The sequence below is a fragment of the Lontra canadensis genome, unplaced genomic scaffold (assembly GCF_010015895.1).
Source record: "Lontra canadensis isolate GAN:19392208 unplaced genomic scaffold, GSC_riverotter_1.0 scaffold3, whole genome shotgun sequence".
Taxonomy (NCBI): Eukaryota; Metazoa; Chordata; class Mammalia; order Carnivora; family Mustelidae; genus Lontra; species Lontra canadensis.
In genome coordinates this window covers 6,325,248-6,352,048 of record NW_022630997.1, presented here as the reverse complement: position 1 = coordinate 6,352,048, position 26,801 = coordinate 6,325,248, and the positions used below count along the sequence as shown (strand labels likewise).

The following is a 26,801-nucleotide window of genomic DNA, read 5'->3' as shown; positions in this document are numbered from 1 at the left end:
TTAAGTACATTATAAAAGTTATTTCATAAAAATATGCTCCATATTAAATAATTTTAAAGATACATAATTACTTATATATAAAGCTTTCAGTGTCCTTTATCTATGATCATGAGACCTTTGGTCCCTAAGGCTACCTTTGCTGTCTCTCCTGAGGCTAGATGCAGAGGATACCTGCTCCCAATGAAGGAGCAAGAATCCAGGGCTTGGGAGAGCAGTCTCCATCATCACTGATGATGCTGAGAGATGCCTGGCACCAGCAACACGCTATTTAAACATAAATGAGCGTGCTCACTTCGGCGGCACATATACTACATATAAATGAGAAAACAAGCTATCCGAGCAGCCTTCACGAGGTTTTCCACACACAGCATATTTCAGATCACTAAATGTTTAACTAGTAACGAGCTCTACCTAAGTTACTTAACTAGATCTGAGTCCTTTCGGGTAACATCAATATCCAGCTTCCAATTTCCACTCTTTAAAATATTTCTCCATTGTCCTCCTAGATTTCAAGGTGCCAACATTCACGGTCGGTATGATTTTCTGGGGCTTCAGCCACTGAACAAAGCGTTTCATTTCTAGGTAGCTGCTGTGTTCACTGTAAGGGATTCCTGTAACACAAAAGATATTGCAGACAAAAGAATCCAATTACTTAAAAAAAAATACACAAGCCCAAAGTAAAATAAAAAAGGAAAGCAATCCAGAGTATTGTCAAAAACTCCTTGGTACTTTATTTCCGATAAAAAAGTTTGTTAATGACTTTTATGGAGAATAAAGATTAAAATATTAAAATGATACAGAAACTTTGAACATTAAATAATCCTATTACTTTTCTGTGTAGACACTTTGTATGTATTTCTATAGACTCTTATTTTTAATCAGGCTTTCTTTTTAAATTAGACTTCTCTGAAGCACTTCACTCAGCTATAGATTTCAGGAATATCCTGGAAAAAATAGGAGAAAGATGTGAAGAGTGACAAGCAAGAGACTCTTGGTTTCCAGAGCAAGTAAGCAGATTCTAGTCCCTGAGCTTTGTACACAGGAAAAAAAAAAAAAAGCAAAATAAATAAATAAATAAATAAAATCTTAAAAATCCCTTCATCTTTCCTAAAGATCAAGTGGCACAGAGAAAGGGAGGAGGGGTCCTGCTTTAACTGGGATCTTTAGGGGATGAAATTAAGTCACTAGTCTAGGGACATATCAAAAACGTTACCATCAGCCACGATTACAATAAGCGATTTCTGAGGACAAAGGTAAACCTCCACCGGGAGATGAGAAAAAGGAGTCAAGCCTGTACCTATTGCCGTCATGGCATCTAATCCAGTCTTCCTGCTGACAGTTGGACAGTGGGTGGCTCCTGAGCTTCCAGGCCCAGTGGCACCATCTGCCCCTCTTCCATGCGTTCCTCGACACAGCATCAAGCATGCAAACGAACCATGTCTTATTAGCCCATGACTTTTTCCTCCTGCCATGTTCCTGTCTATCAGTGTATGATGTACTAAAGGGACAGCTTTAGAGAGTGTAGAACAATTTGAAACTCGATTTTTAAAGATCCACTGGTGTCTGTTTTTCTTAGATCTAATTTTTACAGTTCCTTTTTAAAAATGTTGTAACAAACATTAAAAGTGAAAAAATTTAATAATTATACCATATATTGAAATGTTTCCTTTGGTCTGGGGGATAATGTCTGCTATCCTCGTTAACTTGTTAGAATGCGTCCATCCCGTAGGTCGAAAAGCCAAAATCTGATCATATTTTCCACCATACTTCTTCAAATGACTCTGTAAAGCCTGTTAAATAAAAACAGAATATTTATTTAACAGTCAGTGAAGGTGGGTTATGGGGAATAAAACAGAATGATCACATTGGTATAGTCTCAGGGAGTGTGCACTTGGTAAACATTAATTTGCAATAACCTAGAGCCGTACTTCCAGAAAAAAAAACAGAATCATTAAAAAAATGTTTCCCTTTATCTAAAGTTAAACAAGCTTAAGCGCAGCCTGAAAAAAAGGAAAGTGAGGCAACATAAGAATTATGAATTGAAAGATTACAATTCAGATAGCTACCAAAAAAGGAAAGAAAGAAAGAAAGAAAGAACGATAGAAAGAGACAGAAAAGAAAATAGAAAGAAGGAACTCTCCAAATCCTACTACTATTAGGATATTGAATATACTGTTAGGGTGTTAGAGGTACCAATATTAACACTGGTAAACAACAGCCCAAACATATCCATATGCATATGTACAACGGAGGACTGACAGGTGGATAGGAAGATGGGAATAATTCTATGAACGGCATTACATTCAACATGCACGTACATTTCCAAGAGTGCACTAGCACTCTTCTCAGGGTCTTACTCCATTTCACTCTTTAAACATGAACTAGAATACTTATAAAACTTTTCCTGCTGCTATAATTCGGAGTACTATGCTTCCCTAAAAAACCTTGAGTACCACTTTCCAAACTAAAGTTATCGAAAGTGATGACATTTGATGAAATCTGAAAATCAACGACCGAGGTTCAATCTTTGAAAGATAAGAAAAATCCAAATAAAAACAGTGATGGCACAAGAGATACAAAAGTCTAATACTTTTGGTCTTCAGGCAAAACCCACAGTGTTGAGGGCTTAGTGTAAATTAATAATAAAATTTTAACATTATTTAAAATAATAAAAAAATCTAAACTGCCCATGGTATCATTTTGGATTTCCCCAGGTTTGCTTTTTCTGCCTTCATCATCCATATTCTGCTTTTTCTTCCTTCATCACCCATATTCTGAATTATTAAAGTGTTGTAGGAGATGCTGGTAGAAAGTTCTGAAGAAAACAAAGACAAACCCATGCATCCGTCGACTCACTCCTCATCTAATACATGTCTGTTCCAGGATCAGGCCATGTTGTGGGTGTCAGAGTGGTGGATATGAAACATAGCCCTTCAACCTTCTGGAAGCTTAGAGCCTAGAAGGGAGATGGTTAAAAAAACCCACTTCCTGGGTCTTTTTTTTTTTTTTTTAATGGAAACGGTTTCCTTTCTTAACTTTTTCTAATTCTCATCATCTATTATACTATTAGCAACTAGAAGCCTTGCAGTTTGACCTTTGCACAAAGGACTCATTTTGAGTAGGAATTCCTAGAAATGGGATTGTTGAGTTAAAGGATTTATCCCTAACTTCTAATTCTACCCAAGTGGACGAGAGTGCTAATTTCTCTAAGTCACAGCATAGGAATATTACTTTTTTTTAAAAGTATGCCAATTTGGTAGGAGACAAACATATCCTTATTTTGTTAGTTTTATGTTTGATTACTAGTTAGAGGCTAAACATCTGATTGTGTCTATCAGATATTTATATTTCACTGGTGAATTAAATAATCTTCTGATTTCTCCTCTGTGTTAATCAATGATCTCTTATTAATTTAAATACCTACCATTTATTTTTAAAGATTTTATTTATTTGACAGAGAGAGCGAGAGAGTGAGAGAGAGAGCACAAGCAGGGGGAGTGGCAGGCAGAGTGAGAGTGAGAGGGCGAAGCAGGTTCCCCACTGAGCAGACATCCTGACATGGGGCTCGATCCCAGGACCCTGAGATCATGAACTGAGCCAAAGACAGCTGCTTAACCAAGTGAGCCCCCCAGGAGCCCAATACCTACCATTTAAACAGTCATATTTCTTACCAACTACTGCCTCCCTAAAAAAACGTTTAAGTTATGGATCAATAACTAAGCTTTCATTATAATCTGGCTCTACAAATTTTCGGAGTTTTGTCTCGCTTAGTCTAGGATCTAACTAAAAGGAAAAGGAAATAATACAAAACTGAGGTTTAGAGCAATTACACATTTAATATCATAAAGTGAGAGTCCACTTTTCAATACAGGTCATCAAACACATCCATTCCTATTTGCTCCACAAAATCATTCAGTAGAATTAAGTGAGAATTTATGCTTTTCATAAAACAAATTAGAGTTACCACAAAAACATCATTAACCTATGCCACAAACAGAAAGAGATTCTCATCCAACCCAAACACACAGAAAAGACTGCCAGCAGCCACTGACTAAATCATAAACCATAATCTGGGAACTACTGCCATTTTATTAATAATATTTTTAAAAATGAACTAGTCAAGGGGTACCTGGGTGGCTCAGTTGATTAAGCGTCTGCCTTCGGCTCAGGTCATGATGCCAGGGTCCTGGGATCAGCAGTGCAGCAACCCTGCTCAGCGGGCAGTCTGATTGTCCCTATCCTTCTGTGACCCCCACTCCCGCCATGCTCCCTTTCTTTCAAATAAATAAAATCTTAAAAAAAAAAAAAAAGAATGACCTAGTCAACATAAAGTCTCTGATCCATGACTTGTCTGTTTATTGGTAACCTATTTGTGACAAAAATGATTTTGGTATATGCCCTTAGAATTGTTTCTCACAGGTAAATGATCATCTATTACATTATTGTTTATTACTATAATGTTTTACCACATTCGGTTGGCTGGGTTTAAATCAGAGGTGGTAGTCAATCCGTATCACATAAGTGGATCTGGGATGTCAAACTCGATAGCATGAATGGTTTTATGGGATTTCTAGGGCTTTCAAGCCTGCCTTATGAACACTGAAAATCGTATCCATTGACATTTTCACAAAATGGCATTGGCTCTGATGCAACAAAACGATTTTTGGTGGCAAAACACTGCCTTTAAGTACTAACAAAAATACAGTCTCATGTGACCATCAGCTTTCTTTCTTTTCTTTTCTTTTTTTTTTTTTTTTAAGGTTTTATTTCTTTATTTGAGAAAGAGCACAAGAGGGTAAGAAGGGCAGATGGAGAGGGAGAAGCAGACTCCCAGCTGAGCAGGGAGCCTGATGTGAGACTCAATCCCAGGACCTTAGGATCATGATCTGAGCTGAGGGCAGACGCTTAACTGACTGAGCCAACCAGGCGCTCCAATAATGTTGGTTTTCTTTTTTCATGTTTTTAGGCTATTTACACCTTCTCATTCACTCCTTAGCCTTCTGCCATCTGGTTCCTCCCAATATCACTTCACTAAAACATTTTTTGTGCAGGTCACCAAAGATGTTCTAATCGCCAAATTGCCATTCTTTCCTTATATGACCTCCCTGCAGCACTGGGAACCTTTAAAAACTCTTTCATGAAAAGTTCTAGTCCCTTTGTTTCTATAAAACTCCAACTCTTCCACCCCTGTTATCTTCCTAAATGGATCATTTGTCCAAATGGAACAACATAAGTTAGTAGGAAATAAAACTGTAAGATAAAATCATTAAAAATAATGCTATCTCCTCAAGATATCAATGTTCATTTTATAATTAACACTTCATTAACCACCATACAAATTAGCAGCCTTCCAAATTTAAAATACGTTTCCAAACATGGCTTTAAAGGGACAAAACACTGCCTTGTTTATCCCTGAAATTTTTATGAAGTATATATTCATGATAGGCCATAAAAATTTCACCTTAATCTCATGAAGAAAGGATTTCTATCAGTACAATTTCCTTGTAATTCCAGGGATAGAGATAAAATATTCATTTTATTAATAAATTTTAAGTGTTATTATTTATAAGGCAGATAGAGTAATGGACATCCTAAGCTACTTCAAAAAGTTCTATAAAAGTTCATGAAATTATAGCAAAAGTGAAAATACATTCTTTGGTGTACATTATGTTCTGATTTGTTTCTAATACACAGGTCTGATGTTTTCCATCGCTAGGTATCAAAATGTTAGTAAATGGAAAGAATCTTAGTATATGAATAAATCTGACAGAGAAGTCCCCAAATCACAGTCATGTCCTAACAGATATCTTTTTCTTATTTATTTGTTTTTAAGTAGGCTCTGTGCCCAGCATGGAGCTTGAACCCACCACCCTGAGATCAAGAGTCACATGCTCTACCGGCTGAGCCAGCCAGGGTGTCCCAACCTCTCTGTATCTTAATCCACACCTCAGAGCCGATACCAGAACTTGCTCTTAGGATACACTTCCACTGTTTCACTTAGTCCTCACAACAAGTCATATTCTAACATATATCAGTGTTATCAGGGATTAATATTAACACAGAAAAGACCTAAAGAAAAGTTCTCTGTTCATTTCCGCACCCCATGGAAAGAAATGGAACACAATCCTAAAGACAGAAGATTTGGATGAGCAGATAGTTGCATACTTTTCTATTTTTGTTTCTTTTATAATAATTCTCTAGTTCCTATAGGCCCATGAATTACTCCACACAGCTGCACACACACAACAAATAAAAACATTTTTATTTCCACTTAAAAGATCGTCTAGCACAAGGTTTACTATGACTCCACTATAATTGAATTTATCTGCATTAAATGCAGCTATGATGGGATTCCAGATTATAATCATTGTATTACCTTTTCTAGTCCATCCTAAAAATGCGTGTCTCGTGGACGCTTACCTTAAAGTTAATCTGCATCATTGGGAGAAGGTGAACCAGTGAACTACACATGTCTGTAGTGATGAAGGAATTAAGTTCTGGTATGTTGAGGCACTGCAAGGTTTTATATTTTTCTTGGGACATGCCCACTTTTGAACCTAAAACATCAGCAATTGCTACAGGCAAAGGAAAAGGTTAAAAACGGTAAAACTGCAGCTTATGAAAAAAATAATTAAGATACAACTTAATCAAAATTTAAAATAAGAATTTACCACCACCACCACCAACAAAAATTCAAAACATTCATGCTTTTGCTATATTTCTAAAAGGCTAAATACTTTTGTTGGTTAACTGTAGGAAGTAAATTATGAGAAATGCGAAGAATTTCTTTTTAAAGACCTAGTCTTTAAAAAGTGCAAAAGATAGACAGAAAGGGGTAGAGGAAAAGCAGCAAAGTTGAAGGAGTTAAAACCCAGGCTTTATCATTTCATATCTTAGTGTTTGACATGACGTGACCATAATTAGGGAGACACAGAAAGTATTTTGTGAAATAGTATGATGCCATCTAGACAAACTACAATTACATATCCAAAATCATTTATGTACAAAAACTAAAACTGTTTTCTAAAATAATTAATTGATGGTTGTCCTCAAAGGAGGAAGCAATGTGACTTTGCACTTGTCATTTTTCAAAGTTCCCTGAAATACTAGTGTAGTGCGGACATTTGCTCTGTAAACATTCTGCAGATGTAAAGGCTACCATAAACACACTTATCGAGGGTTTCCGTTAAGGTAAGCCTTTCAAAGTTTAAATGAATCCAACTCTACCAAATTTTTCTTCAAAGGTAATACTGCACCATTTCAGGAAATAAGGATCGAGAGCAAGCACCCAGACTGAAAGGGCTTTTATGCAAAAGAGAATCTGATCTTTATAATATATTAATGTAAATTAGAGACAACCACCACCCACCTAGGAAGACTTTCTCTTTTCCAATAGAGTAAGTGCCACAGACGATGAGAACACGTGGGTTTAGAGTTACTGCCTCAAAGGCAGTGTTGATGGCAAATTGGATAACCTCTTGCTGAGATGGAAAGGAGTATTCTGGGCTGCAGTATCTGTAAGATGGAAATACGGTACTTATTAAATGAGCAACAGAAAAGCCACAGCATTAAGGCAGATGCTATTTTAGAAACCAAGCTCTAGCAAACTTACTTGTAACGGTACATTAACCCCGCCATGGTCATTCCACTGCCTGTGGTTAAAATATTTGTTACGAGCCATGGATAATTTATGATGGAATTCTACATTTCCAATACGGCTTTTAGTGTGTTTCTTTTATTGCCCTCATATAAGGAAATCGCCTCTTTTTCTTCAAGGGCATTTCTAGCTGGCTAGTTTAGCTGTGAATTGTATACTTCAGCATCTTTTTATTTTAACTCTAATCACTATTGAAGAAAATACAAGTGACAGGGTTTATCTTTGAACTAAAGAATTCTGATTTAGTTTAAAAAATTCTTAAAATAATAAAATGAAACGTGAATTTAATGAAACAGTTTTAAATCAAACAGTTAATATTCTCATGGTTATCCGCTCTTCTGAGGAGATAGAGAAATATATGCAGTATTACAACAATACAACAGATCCAGTCTACCTCAGTACAATAACACCCAATGAAAAATTAACCCTAAGACTACGAGATAGCTATCTCTATTTGGGATGAAAATTAAGCATTTTTACACTAAAAAAAGAAGTCAAAGTACAAACATCAAAAAAATATATTGTTTTTGCGAGTCAGCCATAAGAAGAGAAAACATTTGTCTTCTCTCTGTGAAAAACCCACAAAGAAATTCAGAATTCTATGTAGAGAACACGAGGCAAAAAAAAAGGGGGGGGGAGTTACTTATTATTTTCTTTATTTAGAGTACATATAAAAGAATGGAAAAATTAGCTACAGTGTTAGAAAACTGGATGTTGGAAGACCATCTTTTTTACTAAAGTATGCCATCCAAATTCACTTCTCAAAACAGTTGAAATAGTTGATATAATTCATTTCTAACAAATTGATGAGATATTTTAATATGTAATAAAAAATGGCTGGTACCATTATGTTTATAACATTTAGAAATTCAAAGTTGTCACTTATAAATTACCTTTTGGAGAAGGAACAAAGTAATTTTGAATATTCAGAAACAGAATCACATTTTGGCCTCTGTTTCTTCTTCACAATTATACTTAAGCGTTACATAGGAACTTTGAAAAGATAACCTAAAAAGGTGTTTTCCTAAAGTTTGCCCCCCAATTTTTCTTCCTTGTTTCAGTAACAGGATTCTCAATAAACCAAAGGAAATCACAGAAAAGAAAAAACTGAGTTGTAGTTAGTTAAGACATGTCATCCCAAATTTGTTCTTAAGCCACTACGTATTTTTTTCAAAAGCAGTTCTCTGATAAATGATCTTAAAATGGTAATTGAAAATAAGTCGTCTTCTTTTTTTTTTTTTTTTTTTACAATAAGCCATTGTTTTGATTACCTAAGCAACCATACACATTGTTCATAAAAAGCAGGGCAAATATTGTCAGTGGGAAAACACAAAGAAAGCTTCTCTTACGTTGTATCTAAGTAAAGTGTGTGGATTTTCTGGCCTGCAAGACAAGAACGCTCCATGGTGGGATCTGCCCGGAAGTCACCCGTGTGTAAGAGGACGTTACCATTAGGAAGATGAAACAGGATCATGACAGCACCTGGACAGCTGAACACAAACATTTCAAAGGAATAGTCTTAACACACATGAGGCAGGTGAAGGAATAGGGCTTCTCACGCTCAGCAAGGTAATACACATGACATTACAACACGGTACCACACAGGAAATGTTGCATTTTACGAAGTCTATGTCGCAAGAGTAAGGGAAAAAAAGTGGTGTGTGGGAAAGGACTAATTCGGCTTGTTTGTTCCAACTCCACACTTCCCCACCTAAGCCTGCCTTTAGGACGAGTCCTTGGCTGGCTCTTGAGAGGAGCTGAACTCTTGGAATATTCTGCCTGATAAGAGCGCTTTGTATGCCTGAGGCAGGGGCCTGTGCGTCCCTAGTTTAACTGGACAGTCACCATAGATAACATCGTTGGCATCAACTGTCTGTCCGGCTCTAGGGGACAGGAGTCTGAGCAGCTGAGGCAAGTCACACAGGCGTTGCATGTGTACATGACCGACCTTCGGTGAAAGCCCTGGCTGGACTCAAGGCTCAGACGGGCCTCCCTACTTGGCCATGCGTGGCCCGTGTGGTGAATGCCGCTGCTGGGAGAACCAGTGCGTCTGTGCTACTCCGTCGGACACAGGATATCTGGAAACTCGTGCCTGCTTTCTCCTGCACTTTGCCCCCATTTGCCTTTGTCCTTTGCTGATTTTAATCTGTATCCTGTCGCTATAACGGTAAGTACAACAGCCCTTCTGAGTCCGGTGGGTCCTTCCAGAGAACCACTGGGCCTCAGCGTGGTCTTGGAGACCCCTGACACACTAGGGCTTGGAAATTACTGCCAAAACACATAGAACTTTCAATCTGAAACTTCACTTTGAAAGGAAATAATTACTTTTGTACCTAAAAACTTCCCCTTACCTCCCTCCCCAAAACTTCAGACCGCAATCACTTTACTGGGTAATTCTATCAAACACCTAGGGAAGAAACAGCCCCAATACTATACAACAACTTTCAGAATGGAGTAGAAGGGAATAGTTTGTGAGGCCAGTATTATCCTAATATCAACACCAGACAAAAGTATCATTAAAAAAACTACAGACCAATATCCATTAGGAAAACAGACAAAGAAGTCTTTAACAAAATATTTAGCATATCAAATCCAGCAATATATTTATTTTTAAAGCAATAAATATATTTAAAAAATATATATATTTTTATTTATTTATTTATTTTTAATTTTTTAAATGATTTTATTTATTTATTTGAGAAAGAGAGAGCATGAGAGGAAAGAGGTCACCGGGAGAAGCAGACTCCCTGCCAGCAGGGAGCCCGATGTGGGACTCGATCCCAGGACTCCAGGATCATGACCTGAGCCGAAGGCAGTCGCTTAACCAACTGAGCCAACCAGGTGCCCCCAAAATATATATATATATATATTTTAAAGGCTAAGTGGGGTTTAACCCAATGAAGCAAGACTGGTTTAAAATTCAAAAAAGTCCCTCATTATCGTTTACCCTGTTAACATTATAGGGGAGAAAAATTATGTGATCACCTCAGTAGATGCTAAAGAAGCATTTGACAAAAATCAACACCCATTCATGATTACAAACTCTCTGTAGACTAGGAATGGAGGGAATCTTCCTCAACCTGATAAAAGGCATCTATGAAAACTGTATTGCTGACATCAAGTTAAAGGGAGAAAGACTATAAGCTTTCCTTGTAGGGTCAGGAACAAGGTAGTATCTGCTCTCACCACTCCCATTCAACACTTTACTGGAAGTCTGATCCAGGATCATAGACAAGTGGGCAGGGGGGAAGCACTCTGAACAGAAAGTAAGAAGTAAAACAAAACTGTCTATATTTACAGATGACATGATAGTATGTGCAGAAATTTTTCAGAAATCTATAAAAAACCTACTATGACTAATGTGCAACTTTAGCAAGGTCTCAGGATACGAGGTCAATACACAAAAATCAGCTGTCCATCAAGAGGTGAATAAAGACATCTTAGTGTGACCTTACAGTAGATACTACTCAGCAATAAAAAGAAACAAACTACTGATACACACATCGGCATGGATGAATCTCAACGTGATGAGTGACAGACGCTGGAGGCTAAAGAGTAGATACTATGGGATTTCATTTCACTGAATCCCTAGGAAAGACAAATTTAAGACATAGTGATATGAATAGAATATAGATCAATGGTCCCCTGAGTTAGCTTTGGGCTTGGGGATTGACTGGGAAGGAGCACAAGGAAACCTTCTGGGGTGGGGGAAATTTCCTATATTTTTCTATAGTGGGTATTACATGGGTGTGCATTCAGCAAACACTTAAAATAGGTCTATTTCATTTATGTAAAGTGTACCTAATAAAGTTGACTAAAAATATCAGAACTTGGGCTGTTATAATCATCGATTAAAAAAGCAGCACCAGCAAGGGAGCCTGGGTGGCTCAATTGGTTGAGCATCTGAGTCTTGGTTTAGGTTCAGGTCATGATCTGCGGGTGGTGAGATTGAGCCCTGTGTGGATCCCTGCATCAGGCTCTGCGCTCAGCGGGGAGTTTGCTTGGGATTCTCTCTCTCCTTCTCCCGCTGCTCCCCCCACTACCTCTTTAAAAAAAAAAAAAAAAGAAAAGGAAAAAGAAACAACAGCAAAGTTAGCAGACAAAAAGTTAAAAGCAACCTGAAGACAGAGCATGGGTCTGGATTTTTGGAGACCTAGTCTTAATTTTAATTCTTAAAGCATCTGTGATGGCTAAAATCCTATGGAAACAAGGCAGAAGTGCAGTTGACAGTTGCATTTTGGTAATAGGATACCAACAGTGCTTTACACTAAAAAGAAAAAATGAGGGAAAAAGGGAAACTACTTCTAAGAAAAAAAATTTTCCAAGTCTTTAGTATTAAAAGCCTGAAGGATTTCTTAAAAGGGGGAAAAAAAATCCTTTGGTATCTAAATGGAGTGCAAGCTGTTAACCTATAAAAGCGATATTAAAGAAAATGGCAAAAAATTTTTAAAAATAAAGAAAATGGCAAAAGGTTAGCTCTTCAAAACAGCAGCATCATGTTAAAATATTTTTTTTTAAATAAGATGGTCTCATATGTCAAGGATAGTAATTTAAAATGCATTAAAAATGAATTAGGTAACATTTAAAGGATCTCTCAGTACACTTAATCTCTGATTCTGTAATTGCATACATTATTTTTTTCAGAAGGAGAAACATGTTTTACTCAAAGTTTTTAAAATATCAACCATATTAGTTCCAATACAAGAACGTTCTTTAATACCCAAACTAATATGTTTTTATTTTATTTTAAATAATTTTTAAAACTAGGCTAGTCAGAAAGTAACTTTAATACTTACTGATTGGCATCAAGCAAAACAACTTTTATACCATTTACTATACATTCCGTGTCCATCGGCAATGGATGGATGTATTGTTTTTGTATGTGAAGTTTGCTCTTCAACAAATTTCCAGTTATCTGCAAAACAAAATGTGCTTATTGCTGATACAGTAGGACACTGGATAAGTCTTTTACTTCAGATCTAGTTTAGAACCAAGTATCTTAGTCTCTCTGTACTCCCACTTACTTACATTCATGGAAACCCTCCAGAATGCCAGGAAGAATTTCCTACCATGACTATGTCACAACTCTGCTTACACACAGTTCATGGACTCTCTCTCACCTATGAAAAGTCCCTCATCCCCAGATGACATACAAAACCCTTTATGATCCGGCCCCTGCTCGTTTCTGGGGGTTTATCTTCTGTTGTTCCCTATCTCACGTTAGCCATTCGGAATTATCTGAAGAGCCTGCAATGGGTAGATTTCTCAGGTGTCTATGCCTGAATGCAAACTCTGCTCTCTACTTGGGATGTCCTCTCCTATTTCCTCTGCCTGGTTCTGGAATCAGACAGACCTGCGAATTCTGACTCTGCCATTATTGGCTCTGGACTTAGGGCACATCACTTAATCTCTCCCAGCCTCGGTTACTTCATTAATAAAAAGAAATTCATTTTATTTCAATAAAATAATTCAAGAATGCTTGAGGATTAAACTGAATTCTAGTAGAAGCCCTTAGTAGTGGCATTAAAATAGTCACCTTTTAATAATTAACTCAGGTATCTCTTCTACTGTGAAACTTTCTCTAACGTTGGCCTGGGCCAGAATAAAGCACTTTCTTCTACTTGGCTGGTGTTTCCTTCCGTTTTTGGTCACAATACCGATTCCATTGCAGTGTATCTGTGAATGTGTCCCCTGAAGGCTGTGAGCTCCTTGAACCTGGGTATTTGCCCCTGAATGTCTTTTTGGGCATCAATGAATGTTTACTGAATGGAACTTAGGTGTTTTAGTTACACTGTAAAGTTGTTTACTGTTTCTATATACTAAAGAATTTTTAAAAAAGTCTTTTTTAACTACTGACAATAACTCATCTTAGAATCTTAATGTGGAATCTGTTTTCTCACATCTTTTCTAGTAGAATGATAGATCTTCAAATGTTATTCTTTTTTAACCAAATCGCTTAGAAATTCACTACATGTCATAAATTTAGAATTAGGCAGGCCAACACTTACCTCACTACAATAAATTGGAAATGTGAAGTTTTTAGACAATCCAGCATAGTGATCAGAATGAAAATGTGTGAGAAAATAGGCTGTGCACCCTTCAACCAGTCCATACTGGAAGGCGTCCACGGTACAGCCCGTCCCTGCAACAGAAGAGCATACGGCTGCTTGAGCAAGAGCCGACACAGTGAAAGAGGGCCAGTCTGAGTGTAAACAGTGAACCCCCTAATGCCTTTATATCTTGATTCCAAATAAGCTTCATAACTTAAAAACTTATGCAACATAAATTCAGCAAAAAGGCAAACTAGAGATGAAAATTAGTCTTTTAAGTTTCTACTAAACATCCCAGGATTGGCTTTAAAAAAACTTTTTTTTTTTTTTTTTTTTTTTTAGTTTTGTTTCTTTTGTTAAGTAGGCTCCATGCCCAGCATAGAGCCCAACGGAGGGCTTGAACTCATGACCTGAGATTAAGACCTGACCTAAGACCAAGAGTCTGATGCTTAACCAACGGAGATGCCCAGGCTTTTTTTTTTTTTTAAGCGAATAACTGTACTAAAAAAAATTAATTAAGCTACAAATGAGTTATTATTTTTTTTACTGACCTAAAATCCTTTACTTCTGAGAAACAGCAAAAGGAAAATGCTAACGTTCTTCTTGTATTATTCTATTGTGGCAATTGATACTGGCGCAGAAATGATCGCAGGCCCAAATAATCATACATATTACAGTGGTCATGGCCCTCCATTGGGTCACAGTACAGTAACAGATGGACAGCATGTCTGTAGCATTTGAATTTCATTGTGGAGAACAGGAGGTAGGGGAGGAAGAAGGGAAAGAAGAAAATAAATGCCAAAGACAGGCTACCTAGAGGAGTAATAAAGAAAAAAAAATGGCTGAGCTCTGCTGAAAAGTGCTCATGGAAGAAATAACCAAGCGTGTGAATTGTGATGGGTAAGTCAATAAACCCACCTTCACAACTCACTGAGGCTTATCCCTACATATGGCCTACTAGTCTCAAGCTCACTTAAAATACAGAAAATTCATCGCCGTAAGTACTAAAAAACAAAAATGGTGCTGTGATGTACAAATATGATAATCCTTACACAAACCTTTTGAGCAAATTATGGACTGCGACTATCCAAGTACTTTAAACAATCTTTCTGAAACCAGGTATATTTTGGCAGATTTCATATCCTTTTCAGGATAAGAATTACTGGTTTCATAAAATTCATTTAGGACATATTTGTCTAACTCATCTATGAAGGCATGCAAACTTACAAAATAAAAAAAGGATGAGAAACTAAGTTATTATGATAGGGATTAAAAATATCTGGCATCCAAACTGGAAGGAGCTGAGGTGCCCTTTGGCAGCTGAATGGATAAAGGAGATGTGGTCCATATACACAATGGAATATTATTCAGCCATCAGAAAGGATGAACACCCACCATTTGCATCGATATGGATGGGACTGGAGGGGATTATGTTAAGTGAAGTAAGTCAAGCAAAGAAAGACTATTATCATATGGTTTCACTCATACGCAGAACATGAGCAATAGCATGGAGGACCATAGGGGGAGGGAGCGAAATTTGAAGGGGGAGAAACCAGAGAGGGAGATGAACCATGAGAGACTATGGACCCTGAGAAACAACTGAGGGGTTTCAGAGGGGAGGAGGTAACAGGGTGATGGGTATTGAGGGCACGTGCTGTGATGAGTGATAAGTGTAACACTGGGTGTTACACTTAATGAGTCACTGAACACTACATCAAAAACTAATTGTGGACTATACAGTGGCTAACTGAACATGATAAAAAAATGTTCAGCACTTATTATGACCTATACAATCTGTTAATTTTCCTTCTTTGAGGCTATTAAGCACTTTGTATTTCTCTTAAGTGCTTAGAAACTGTTACTTCACTTTAATTAAATTTAATTATAATTTATATAGGTCTTTATTATAATTACTTACAGAGAGTCTCTTCTCCTTCCATATTAAGTTGACCTTTACTCCTCTGGGTCAAATCTGTGAAATCTACCTACTAGCATAGTATCTTGTACACAAAATATATTTAATAAAAGTTTGCTGAGTTGAATGGGACAAAAACATTTAAATAGGCAAAAAAATCTATGTTACACGTCAATGATGTATAAAAAACAAAGGAAATACATACAAAAAATTGTTCTGTACAAACACACACAACATAGGCAATAAACACACAATTTTTGAAAGCTGATTCTTTGTAGATACGTAAAGTACTGGTATTTCAACTTACCAGGTATTTTCTTATAGAATGGACATGTCCTTGTTCTTAATTGTCCTGCATTAGGTGACTCTGGGATTTTCGAGTTCCCTCTCTGCAGCCTGCCGTAAGGTGATTTTACGAAGACTTTGTCTTTCCTTAAATTGACTCTTCTGGATTCTGCCCTGTTAAGGTGATGTGACCTCTTCTGATGTTCTCCTTCCTGTAGTGAATCTGACTTTTTAGGTCTCTTTCTTTGACGCCGTGACCTCTCACTAGGAAGTTCTACAGAGGCCTGATTCTCACTTAAATTCATTGCATCAAATTCTAAATCACTTAAAGATTTTTCTGCTTTCCTCTTGCGCTGCCGGGGGGACCTCTTTTCATTAGGACTTACAACTGGATTTAAGTTCACCCCTTCCACTGCACCTCCCTCCTGCAATTTCTCTTCTTTTCTTTTGGGTGGTAGTCCAAAATAAACACCTATATCCATTTGTTTCATTACTTTGGAAGAAGGCGGTGTTGCAGGACAGTTGGGACCAGATGGCAACATTTTCCGAGACTTGGGAGTATTAAGAGAACTGGAAGAATTCTCTGTATTGGGAACTGTGACTTTACTGTCTGGTCGACCACCTAATGCCTTTCTGCAGACACATGCTGAATTAGCATTGTTCTTTGCTTTGAAGTTCTTACTTGATGATTTTCTAATTTTACTTTGGGTTGGACGGAAAGAAAGATCCCCTTCTCCCTGCCCCTCGAGGGCTTTGGGCATCTCACTATTAAGCAACGGAAGAGAAACCTGATTGCAAACAGCTGATTCTTCAACTACCTGTTTCTGTTTATTTGACTGAGATGGGTGACATTCTGGCTTACCAAGTTTTGCATCAGCGGCCTGATAACTAGAAGTAAACCCTTGTGCTAAAGCAGATGGAAACAGTGCAAAATCATTATCGGTGTGCACAGGGTCATCGCACGGAAAAACATCCCTATTTTGGAAAAAAAGCTGAGATGAATCAGGTAGAGTGCTGGATTTATACAATACTTCGTGGCATTTATCCTGAGTTAAGAAGCCGTCCACATAGGGGCCGCTCTCCTGCTGGTCCTTCAGGAAGGACCCATGGAGTTTTCGAAACAAAGTGGAGATGCTGTCATCTTCTTCCACGCTGCCATCTTTAGAGCTCCCCGTAAAGAGTATCTCCTGCTGCGAATCACCCAGCTTTTCATCCATACTGTAAGTTTCCTCATCACTTTGAAGGGGAGAGTAAGAGATTTCACAGCTACTTAAGTCATTTTCTGGCAGTGGGGAGTATATGCATTCTGAGTTGCTTTGGCTGTCTCGTTCTTCAGCAAGAGCCAAACTGACTCCTACCAGTTTGTCCTTATTAACCCTTTCTGGAAATTGTGGGATTTGTTGGGACGTTTGGATAGCTGTCGAAGAAGAAGAAATCTTTTTATTGGTTTCAGGTGGAGACTGAGATTTCCTTAGACACGGTATCACTAACGAGGGGTGAGCTGCAACATTTCTTAAGCTTTCCGTTGGCTTCTGATGCAGAGACCATCTTTCCTCAATGCCACAGAGAAGGCCTGAATTAGTCTCACTGAAGCAATCCTCTGACCCAGGTGGTGGGCTGCTGAAGGAACTATTGCTTGCCCTGCTCTGAGCCAGCAGGAGGTGAGTGTATCTCTTGAAATGAGAAGGAATTGTTGAGGTGCACAGAAGACCATCAGGACAATCTGAAAATTTTTAAAAAAGGTAATGCAGGATCAAAGCACAGACAGCTTTAAAACCTAAGTGGGAAGTCTTCAGTCCTACTTTGAGGGCTTAGCACCATGCCTATCTTTTTTTTTTTTTTTAAAGATTTTATTTATTTTATTTATTTGACAGACAGAGATCACAAGTAGAGAAGCAGGCAGAGTGAGAGAGAGGAGGAAGCAGGCTCCCCGCTAAGCAGAGAGCCCGATGTGGGGCTCGATCCCAGGACCCTGGGATCATGACCCGAGCCGAAGGCAGAGGCTTTAACCCACTGAGCCACCCAGGTGCCCCACCATGCCTATCTTTATACAGTCAAAAGATCCAGCATAAAATAATAATAATCCAGCATGGTTTTGCAACATGCTACTTATTATCTCTAAATCAAATACTTTTCTAAATTTTTTTTCAGATGATGTTTTTTCCCAAAAAAATTTTGTTAAGACTAACACCTTTTCCTCCCTTAGTAACTCTCACAAATGTGAGCCCCTTCAATTACCCTCCATATTTACACAAGGTGTTTATAGGTGCTCACTAGTTCATTATTGTTCCGGTAATAAAGAGTGAAAAAGACTAGTTCACTAGTTGACTAAAGTTCAACCCCAGTTTTTATCTTATCAAGTAATACGGATTTGTGACAATTAAAAGTACCCAATTACGGTCCGTTATTTAATATTTATACCGCATACAGTAAGAGTATTAACAATCTTAATTAGTTATAGCTGTTCATACACTGAATAGATTCTAAGATTTGAAATTAAATTTTATGAACTTTAATAATAATCGGGGAAGTATTCCCCATCATAACATAATAGAGAAACAGTCTGTAAACCATCATGGCGTAACCCCTTGTATGTTAATTTCCAGGTTGTTTTATTTATTTAAGCAATCTCTACACCGAGTGTGGGGCTTGAACTCATGAACCCAAGATCAAGGGTTGCATGCTCTTCGGACTGAGCCAGCCAGGTGCCCAATTTCCAGGTTTATCCAAAAAATGACCCACTCTCCCTCCTAAAAAAGACGTTACATTAAATTAGAAGACCTCGCTGCTTAACTTAAAACCACCTCATAAAAGTATTTGTTGTGGCACAGAATTCAGTTCAAGAGTCCATCTGAGATTCTATTCAAAGGAGTTTAGTCAGTGAAAAACCAAAAGAAAAATCTCTTTGAGGTGGCTTCATCAAAGACCTTTCACCCTGAGAAGCTCACCATGAGACTACAACTTCCATTTCTGATTTTCAAGCCACTTAAAAGCAAATTAGCAGCATTTGACGAGACTTCCACTTTATAAAAAAAAAAAAAAAAAAAAAAAAAAGCTAATACCAGGGGCACCTGGGTGGCTCAGTGGATTAAGCAGATGCCTTGGGCTCAAGTCGTGATCTCAGGGTCCTGGGATCGAGCCCCGCATCTGCCTCAGCATTCCTGCTGAGCGGAGAGCCTGACTCCCCCTCTCTCTCTGTCTGACTCTCTTCCTACTTGTGATCTCTCTCTCTCTCTAATAAATAAAATCTTAAAAAAAAAAAGCTAATACCAAAATTTTTTTAAGTTCTTTTGTGTCTTTATACAGTACTTTAAAATAACTAGAGATTAATAATAAGATGTCCTCTGAATCATAAATAACATGAAAGCCGTACTGAGTAGTATATTTATTTTGCTGAATTCTCTTTGAGATTTAAAAATCCATATATGGTATATATAACTTGAAACATACAAATCATCCTAACAATGCATTCTCCATATACTCCCAAGTAGGACTACCTACATGTTAAACATGACATTATATATCTCAAAAGATAATAAAAGCATAACGTTACTTCAGTTATCATTTGGCACATTTTTAATTCAAGTCTTAAAAATCTAAAACTCCTTCCCAGATCTCCTTCCTGTAAAATAGCATGATAAATTCAACATTTAAAAGACTCAACTATATGCATAATTCTCTAAATTTCTGTTTCACGAAGGTAACAAATGGGGAGTTTAACTTTCAAGAATGCTCATCTGTAAAACATCAATACCACCTACCTTCTGCAGTCATTGTGAGAGTCAAGTAAGTAAGGAATGAAGGCAGCAGAGTCTGTGCTCAATTAACATTTATGAAAAATCACTGAGATGTTTAGGAACTTGTACGAAATAATACAATGCATTTCAATTGCTTTCAAGTTTGCAACATTCTTTACAATTAAACCACTGACCATGATCTCTTTACCGTCCTCAAGAAGGGTTTCCTTGTTTCCTTCTAAGTCATTTACACTTCAGTGCCTCATCTCCCTTTCACTTTATTGCCTGCCTTGCTCGTTCCATTGGACTGATTCATCCGGCCGAATGCAGGTTTTTTAGACTATTTAAAGACTACTCCCTTTTTTGTCATCTTACCTGTTTCAGAAACTGGTGGAGAATCCAAACACTCAAAAACATGCCATCGAGGTGTCTGACCTAGCAATGAGGAAAAAGGCATCTGGCAGTTTGGGCAGTATCCATCATAAACTGGACGTATCTTTGGAGATACTTGTTTGTTTTTGCGAGTCCTACTGTGCTTTCCTGGAGTTGTCTCCTTGTCTTGGGACTGGTGAATACCATCTCCACAGCTAGAATTCTGACTAGAAGCTACGGAATTCTGACTATCTGTTTCTCCGAAGCACACTTCGGGGTCCTTTGTCTTCTCTTTAGGTTCTGCGGTTCTTTTTTTATTTCTGTTGCGTTTTGATTGGTATTTTCCATCTGTTGCTTTTTCAACAGATTTTGGAATATTCTCAGAGCAATTATTTGTATGTACTGGTTTTGGTTTTCTTTTAGATTTGTATTCCCAGATGTCTTCTTCCAAAAAATCATCTTCTAACATGGCAAAATGATTTTTAAGTAAATAGAGAATCTATTTCTTGTTATAAAAATTTTTAATGGAACTATTTTGCTGAGGAAAAAAAAAATAACAAAACCCCCACTAACTTGATGGGAATCTAAAGCTTTGATAATGAATATATTGGCAAACTACAAACCTTATACCTGAGAACACCAGCTATTCCATTTATAACACTATAAAATTAAGAGAACCTACCCCAGGGGTAGCATGAGAATTTTCCCATTGCGACCACTATTTCATTCCAGTGTGTTAGCCTTTCCAAGGACTTGATTCATAAATATAAGAATCAGTAATACTTTGAAAATTAAGCACTCATAGAAATATTGGTCCAAGAGCTTAACCTTAGAATGACCTTTGTAAAATTGTTATAAAGCTCCTGTTAGTTCCCTTTCAACTGGACGATGTCCAAATTAATCACAAATAAAACCACAGTCTCTGGGCAATCTGCGTAGTAGGGTTTCCAAACATTAAATGGCTATCTCAGCTTGCTAGTACAACCATAATCACACCATAATCAATGAGGTGTGTGATTCGGGAGAGGAGGGTTAGTAATTGCCCTTCTTGTCTCTTGGATATCTGACCACTTCAGCTTCCTGGGTCTGTCCCGTGTCTTCTTCAGCAGCAATGAGCACACACTGCACAATGAACAAACAAAATTCAAATATGTGAAGTTGTGCCTGCATTGAGGGCACCCACACTCCTAACTCCAGCTGCAGAAGTGGTCTACCCTAGATGTAGTCAGCCCTCTCTCCACGAGCCTCAAAACCAAGGGTCACCTGCCTGATGCCTCCCACCTGCTCTGCCTTCTGCTTGTACTCAGGAGGCTGCAAGGCCAACTTGCAGTGAGAAAGGCCTTACCCCTTCTAGGGCAGGGAATGAGTAAGCTGCGAGCACAGCCGGTTCCATAAAAGCACTAAGAGCCCTCCGCTTCTGAAGTCGGAGGCCCAGCCCACCCGGATCCTCGCCCGAGCCCACCTGCCACCCGTACACCCTCGGGAGTAGCTCCAGCTGCTTCCGCTCATCTCGGCAACCCCCTCTCCCAGCTCCGCTGACAATCTGTTCGTGCTCGCACTTTCAGCACTGCAGGGTGACAAGATACTGCATTTGTGTATAAGCCAAAGCCATTACCAGTCACTCTCAACTTAAAAGAAACAAAACAAAACAAAACAACAACAACAAAAAAAAAACCCACCCCATGAGGATATCCCTACCCGCTTTACCTCTGGTGTCTTGGCGGGAACAACTTCCTCTTGGCAGTGCCGTGTCGAATCGGCTGATACTGGTCTAAGGGCGGGATTTTGAAAAAGTTTGTGTCCTTTTAGGTCCTACTGATTTATATTATTTTATCTTATTTTTGTTCTAAAACCTGCTAATTTCCAAAGTGAAGTGTGGGGGAAATGGTTCTCAGAGCTCCAGGAACGCGGACCCAGAGACTTTCCCCATGCTGAATCTGGCGCTCTGAATGTCCAGGCTCGGTTGTGCCGGGACGCTCTGGAAGGGGCGGGGTGGTTTAGGCGGGTGGCTAGATTACGGGCCCGGGAATTCCGACAGTTTGTACCTTAGCATTGGAATGCATGATTACAAAAGAAAAAGGTGTTGTTTAGGTGAAGCGGGGGCCGGTGGCGAGTGAGGTGAATGTGCCGTTTTGAAACGAAAGGACAGTAATCGCTTCCTCTCTCCCTACTGGAGACCCTCCCGCGGGCCCGGCGGCCGCCTCTGGACTGTCCGGAGAGAACATGGCGGCCCCCGGAGCCCGGGGCTGTAGCCTCGCGGGCCTGCTCCCCGCGCAGACCCCGCTGGAGTACGCCCTGCTCGACGCCGTCACCCAGGAGGAGAAGGACAGTCTGGTCTACCAGTATCTACAGAAGGTGGACGGCTGGGCGCAGGACTTGTCAGTGCCCGAGTTTCCGGAAGGTGAGGGACAGGCTTTGGGGTGGGGACCCTTCCCGGAACCTCCCCTTCCTCGGGGACGGAGCCCTCCCCTGAAGCGGGGGGGCGAGGCGGGGTTGTGCGACCGCGCCCGGGCGGATCGCCAGCTCTGCGGCTTCCCCGGGTCCGCAGGCGGCGGGAAAAGGTGGTTTTCTGGTGCGCGGGGACGTGCACATTCGCCTCTGTATCCCGAGTCCCTGCCGGGGCCTTGTGTTAACTCAGTAGACATTCCATGAATGTTTAGTGGCCCCGGTTGGCAAGGATTGAAACGTCCATGCCACCCTCTCCTTTCAGTCTGGCTGCCCAGCATCGTCACTGTCATCCTCTGCGCGTAATGCTGACATTTACTGATCACTTCTGTGCCACACGCAATTGTAAACACATCGGGGGACTGTTTTAGTTAATCCTCTCTACAACTCGTTGAGACCTCTTAAAGACCTAGTATTATAGTTTTTATAGTTGAGGGAACTCAGCCACAAGACGGCTAAGTAATTTCCTCAAGGCTTAGCAACTAATAACCGCCGCAGCCGGATTATGCAGACCCCAGACTGGCAAGTGTCTTAGCTGTACCACACTTCGCTGTTCAAAGTCTTGAAATTTGTAATTTTTTAAAAATCTGCATCAATTACGGCCTGTCTCTAGGGTTTGAACCCCAGCTCTGTGAGGGTTTGGAACACCAGGGAACGGATACTCCCTGTAGTGCTATATGGGAAGAACATCTTGCAATGATAAATGAAACCGTACTTTCCCTTCTTTGGTTGAGACTGGCATTGTGTTGTTGGTGTTGGCATGTCTCCTGGCGTGACACTGAAACCACATGTATAGTTAATTGGTTGGCTGTGGCAGGGTTCGGTATCTCATGGGAGATAACACCAGAACCTTGCCTTTGAAAATAGTCTTATGTGTCTTTCCAAGCCTTTTGCTCCCACCTTCAAAAATGCTTATTTTTTTCCATTACTAATCCTATCCTGAATTGGAAATATTGTGGAGTTATTATGAAAGAATTGGGTTCATGACTGCTTCTCCCATCAAAAGAACTTTAACAGATTATATACATATGTGCATGTTTTTAAAAAACTTTGTAAGAAGTTCGTTACATAGTATAGTGTTATAAACAGGCTACCAGTTAGGTTTTGGGCCAGTGTTTTTATTTTCTAGTCCTGTTTATATTTACAGTGGGTGTATTTTATTACCATGAGATTTGACCTTAGTGACTCATAAATAATACAATAAAATATTCAGGCTTCATATGTGACCTAGTCAAATTTTCTGAAGGGTCTGATTGTTGAGCTCACAATACTAGGTAAGTTTTTCTTGGTTTCTTTAAGCTATAATCAAGAAGTCATAAACAACTATCTCAGAAACAGTATGCTTTGTTCATTTCTTAAAAGAGATGTGTTTATGGGAAACTGGTGTAATGGATGGATTCAGACAGAATTGGGATTAAATCCTAGTTATTTCATTTGTTAGTTGCATGATTTTGAGCAAGTTACTCGATTCTCCAAGCCTTACTTTACTCCCTCATAAAAAAGAACGAGTATTAGCTTTCAGGTGAATAATGTGGATTAGAGGTAGTATATCTAAAGTTCTTAGTTTGTAGGACAGCTCAATGGATGTTAAGTTTTTAAAAATTATATTTATTGTAATTGTTATTGTAAAATTTATTATTATTAAGCCTGGCTAGCACAATAACTGACATGTAATAATACTTTCTTTACTCTCCAATCTAAGTCACTCTTGAGTATTTACAGAAAATAAATTTAAAAGACCAATTCATAAATATTTTGCAGTTAAGATGTGAAACATAACTTTAAAGTTTTATATGATTACGTGATCTGGTATACAATTAACACTTTATTAAAATGCATAATTAAGAGCTTACTCTGCCCTGAAATTTCACTACGTTGGACTCGTTAAGGCAAAAGACTAGTTTGATTTGCAGGTTATTTATTTATTTATTTATTAGAATTTTGTTTTAATTGAGTAACTCCAGTTACTGTTACTAGTCATTAGCTGCTGTTACTCACTTAATTCCACCCAGTTTTGTTTTTCAGTTTCTATAAAATATTTCTGAATACCTTTCGAGATGTAATTAATAGTGTTAGTGGCTGTATTTACTTATAAACAATGAGCTCATTATCTTTGTTTTTCTAGATTGGTTAAGTAGAGATGTTGTACTTTTAATCTTTAACAAAATCTTTACAGTGCATAGTTAAAATTGTAAGTCATGCTCAAGTAATTATAAATTCTGATTTATCAAAGCACAGATTAATGAGATTCTACCTTTCTTTGGAGGGAAGGAAACATGTTCTTCATCAATATTAATGTTGCTTCCATGAAATCTGTAATAGTGTATTTTGCTTAACTTTGCATTTAAAATATTTTGTATTTAAGGTTTCATTCAAATCCAGAGCACTTTAGTTCTTATGAAATTGGCGTAGGCATTTTGTATGTTTATATTTTAACACTTTACCCCTTTTTGAGTTTAGTCCTGTTTTGCTTTTAAGATAGCCTCATTCTCAAAAGCTCATTTGAACCTGATTGTGTACTTAGGTCCTCTTAATATTTGCTGTTTACTCTCGCTTTTTACCTAGGTGTGTTGCTCTTGCTTTCTTTCACACACAGACTAGTGTACTATTTCTGCAAGAATTTAGTAGCTTTTTTCTGACTATATTTGCATACTGCCCCATTATAGAATCTTTACCATCTACCCCACCCACTCAGCCCTTCCTTAGAAATAGTAATGGTTTATGTTTTAATGGAAAGTTTTAGATAAGTTATCTCTGCCTTTTCCTTTAATCATGATAGTCTGTTTTGTGTAAATTTCAGGATTAGATTGGCTGAACACCAGAGAGCCTATTTCTGTCTACAAGGATCTGTGCGGAAAAGTAGTCATCCTGGATTTCTTCACCTACTGCTGCATAAACTGCATTCACCTATTGCCTGATCTTCATGCATTAGAACACACATACTCCGATAAAGGTATCTGCCCTTTAATTGGTTTCTAGCAGACTGTCCAGGCATAGGCACTGGAGGAGTAGCTGACTCATTTGCTCATAGGAAAATGAACATTTGGCAAGACTTCAGTGATTCTAAAAGTAATTTCTAATCTATGATTTAAGGACTCCCTGTACCTTCTCATGAAGAGTTAAGCTTAGTGATAATGGTTTGCCTTCCTAAGGAGCCAGGATTTAGTATATTTTTTTTTCCTCTGAGGTTAAGGACATGATTTACTTTTTTATGATCAAGTATTTTTAAAAGTTCATTTTGTATATTTAGACTTACCTAAATTTGTCCTATGAGAAAATATAACTTGTGACTCTAATCTTACACTCTTCTCACTAAGATATAAAGGTTTAAAGTTCTTATTAGGAAATGTGATTAGACTTCCTTTAATTTCAGATGACATGAACTACAGTGGAATGCCAAATATTATAGCAGATACTTTTTCTTTGACCCTGCTTTATTAAAAAATGATTTATAAAGGTTAATGTTTTCCAAAGCACACTAGGAAATCCTCTTTTATGGTATTACAAATTCTGAAGATGTAAGAGATTATACTTAGTATTTGCTTTAGAACTTTGAAATTTTTTCAGATCTCTTTCCTCTTGTTTTCTTTTTTCTAAAAAAGAGCATATGAGGTTAATGCAACTAATTAAAGGTTTGATTTAATTAGGCTTAAATTAACACAATTGGAGTGATAAAAGGGATAGAGGATCACTGATCTTAGAGTAAAAATGAGAATATATTACAGAATTGAAAGATAACTTGGTTTAAAAAAAAGTGAATTTAAAAAAGGAATGCTGGGTTAAACTCTTCAGTGCAAGTGAAACCTCAGATGCTTATAAATTATAATATATTTTATCTTAAAATTGCCAGTCAGTGAGCTTTATAAAGGTCTCTGGTATTACTGGTAGCTAATTCATGTTTTCAAAAGTTTATCTGTATTGATTTAAGAAGTAAAAGTATCTTATTAGCTGCTAGTTTTGGATCCCTGTGTGTTTTGGTCAAGCTCATGCAAGTGAGTGTATTTTTTGAACATGTGATATATGCTGAGTACTCTGCTAGCTGCTGAGGGAATATGTAACAAAGTTGAATAAAAAGCATCATGGAACCTGTGGAAAAGAGTAATTCACTTGGCTTAGAAGCATTGGAAAAGATTTCACAGAGGAGCAGACAGTTAAGCTTGAACTTGAGAAATAAGCAGGACTACAGCTGAAAATGAGAAGTGATCTGGACAAAGCTGGCTGAGGAAGTGACAGGTAGATAAGTAGGGAGGCATGGAAGAGTAGGCTGTTTGGGGAGAGGTCAGTAGTTCAGTGTGGCCGGATTGTAGGGACTTCTGGGGAAGATGAGGGGAAGGTGCCTT

At 38.2% G+C, this 26,801-nt stretch overlaps 2 protein-coding genes across 3 annotated transcripts in view; one reads left to right on the top strand and one right to left on the bottom strand.

Annotated features, from left to right (window-relative positions):
- DCLRE1A (DNA cross-link repair 1A) lies at positions 1 to 21,894 on the bottom strand. 2 transcript variants are annotated; one of them, XM_032879408.1, is made up of 10 exons: positions 21,724 to 21,894; positions 20,020 to 21,138; positions 15,930 to 17,630; positions 13,666 to 13,799; positions 12,454 to 12,572; positions 9,007 to 9,147; positions 7,370 to 7,515; positions 6,421 to 6,575; positions 1,649 to 1,790; positions 1 to 611 (listed from the first exon to the last, which is right to left on the bottom strand). In XM_032879408.1, the coding sequence occupies exons 2-10, from the start codon at positions 20,483 to 20,485 to the stop codon at positions 451 to 453; spliced, it is 3,165 nt and encodes a 1,054-aa protein (XP_032735299.1). In that variant the 5' UTR covers positions 20,486 to 21,138; positions 21,724 to 21,894; the 3' UTR covers positions 1 to 450. The 2 variants fall into 2 exon arrangements, with proteins under 2 accessions (XP_032735299.1, XP_032735306.1); XM_032879415.1 differs by lacking the exon at positions 21,724 to 21,894 and adding an exon at positions 21,479 to 21,499.
- A 91-nt stretch (positions 21,895 to 21,985) lies between these two features.
- Positions 21,986 to 26,801, top strand: part of NHLRC2 (NHL repeat containing 2) — a 56,996-nt gene continuing 52,180 nt past the window's right edge. Inside the window, exons 1-2 of the mRNA XM_032879426.1 lie at positions 21,986 to 22,417; positions 25,262 to 25,414. Coding sequence (XP_032735317.1) covers positions 22,240 to 22,417; positions 25,262 to 25,414 — 331 coding nt within the window. The 5' untranslated portion in view covers positions 21,986 to 22,239. The remainder of the gene's footprint in view (positions 22,418 to 25,261; positions 25,415 to 26,801) is intronic.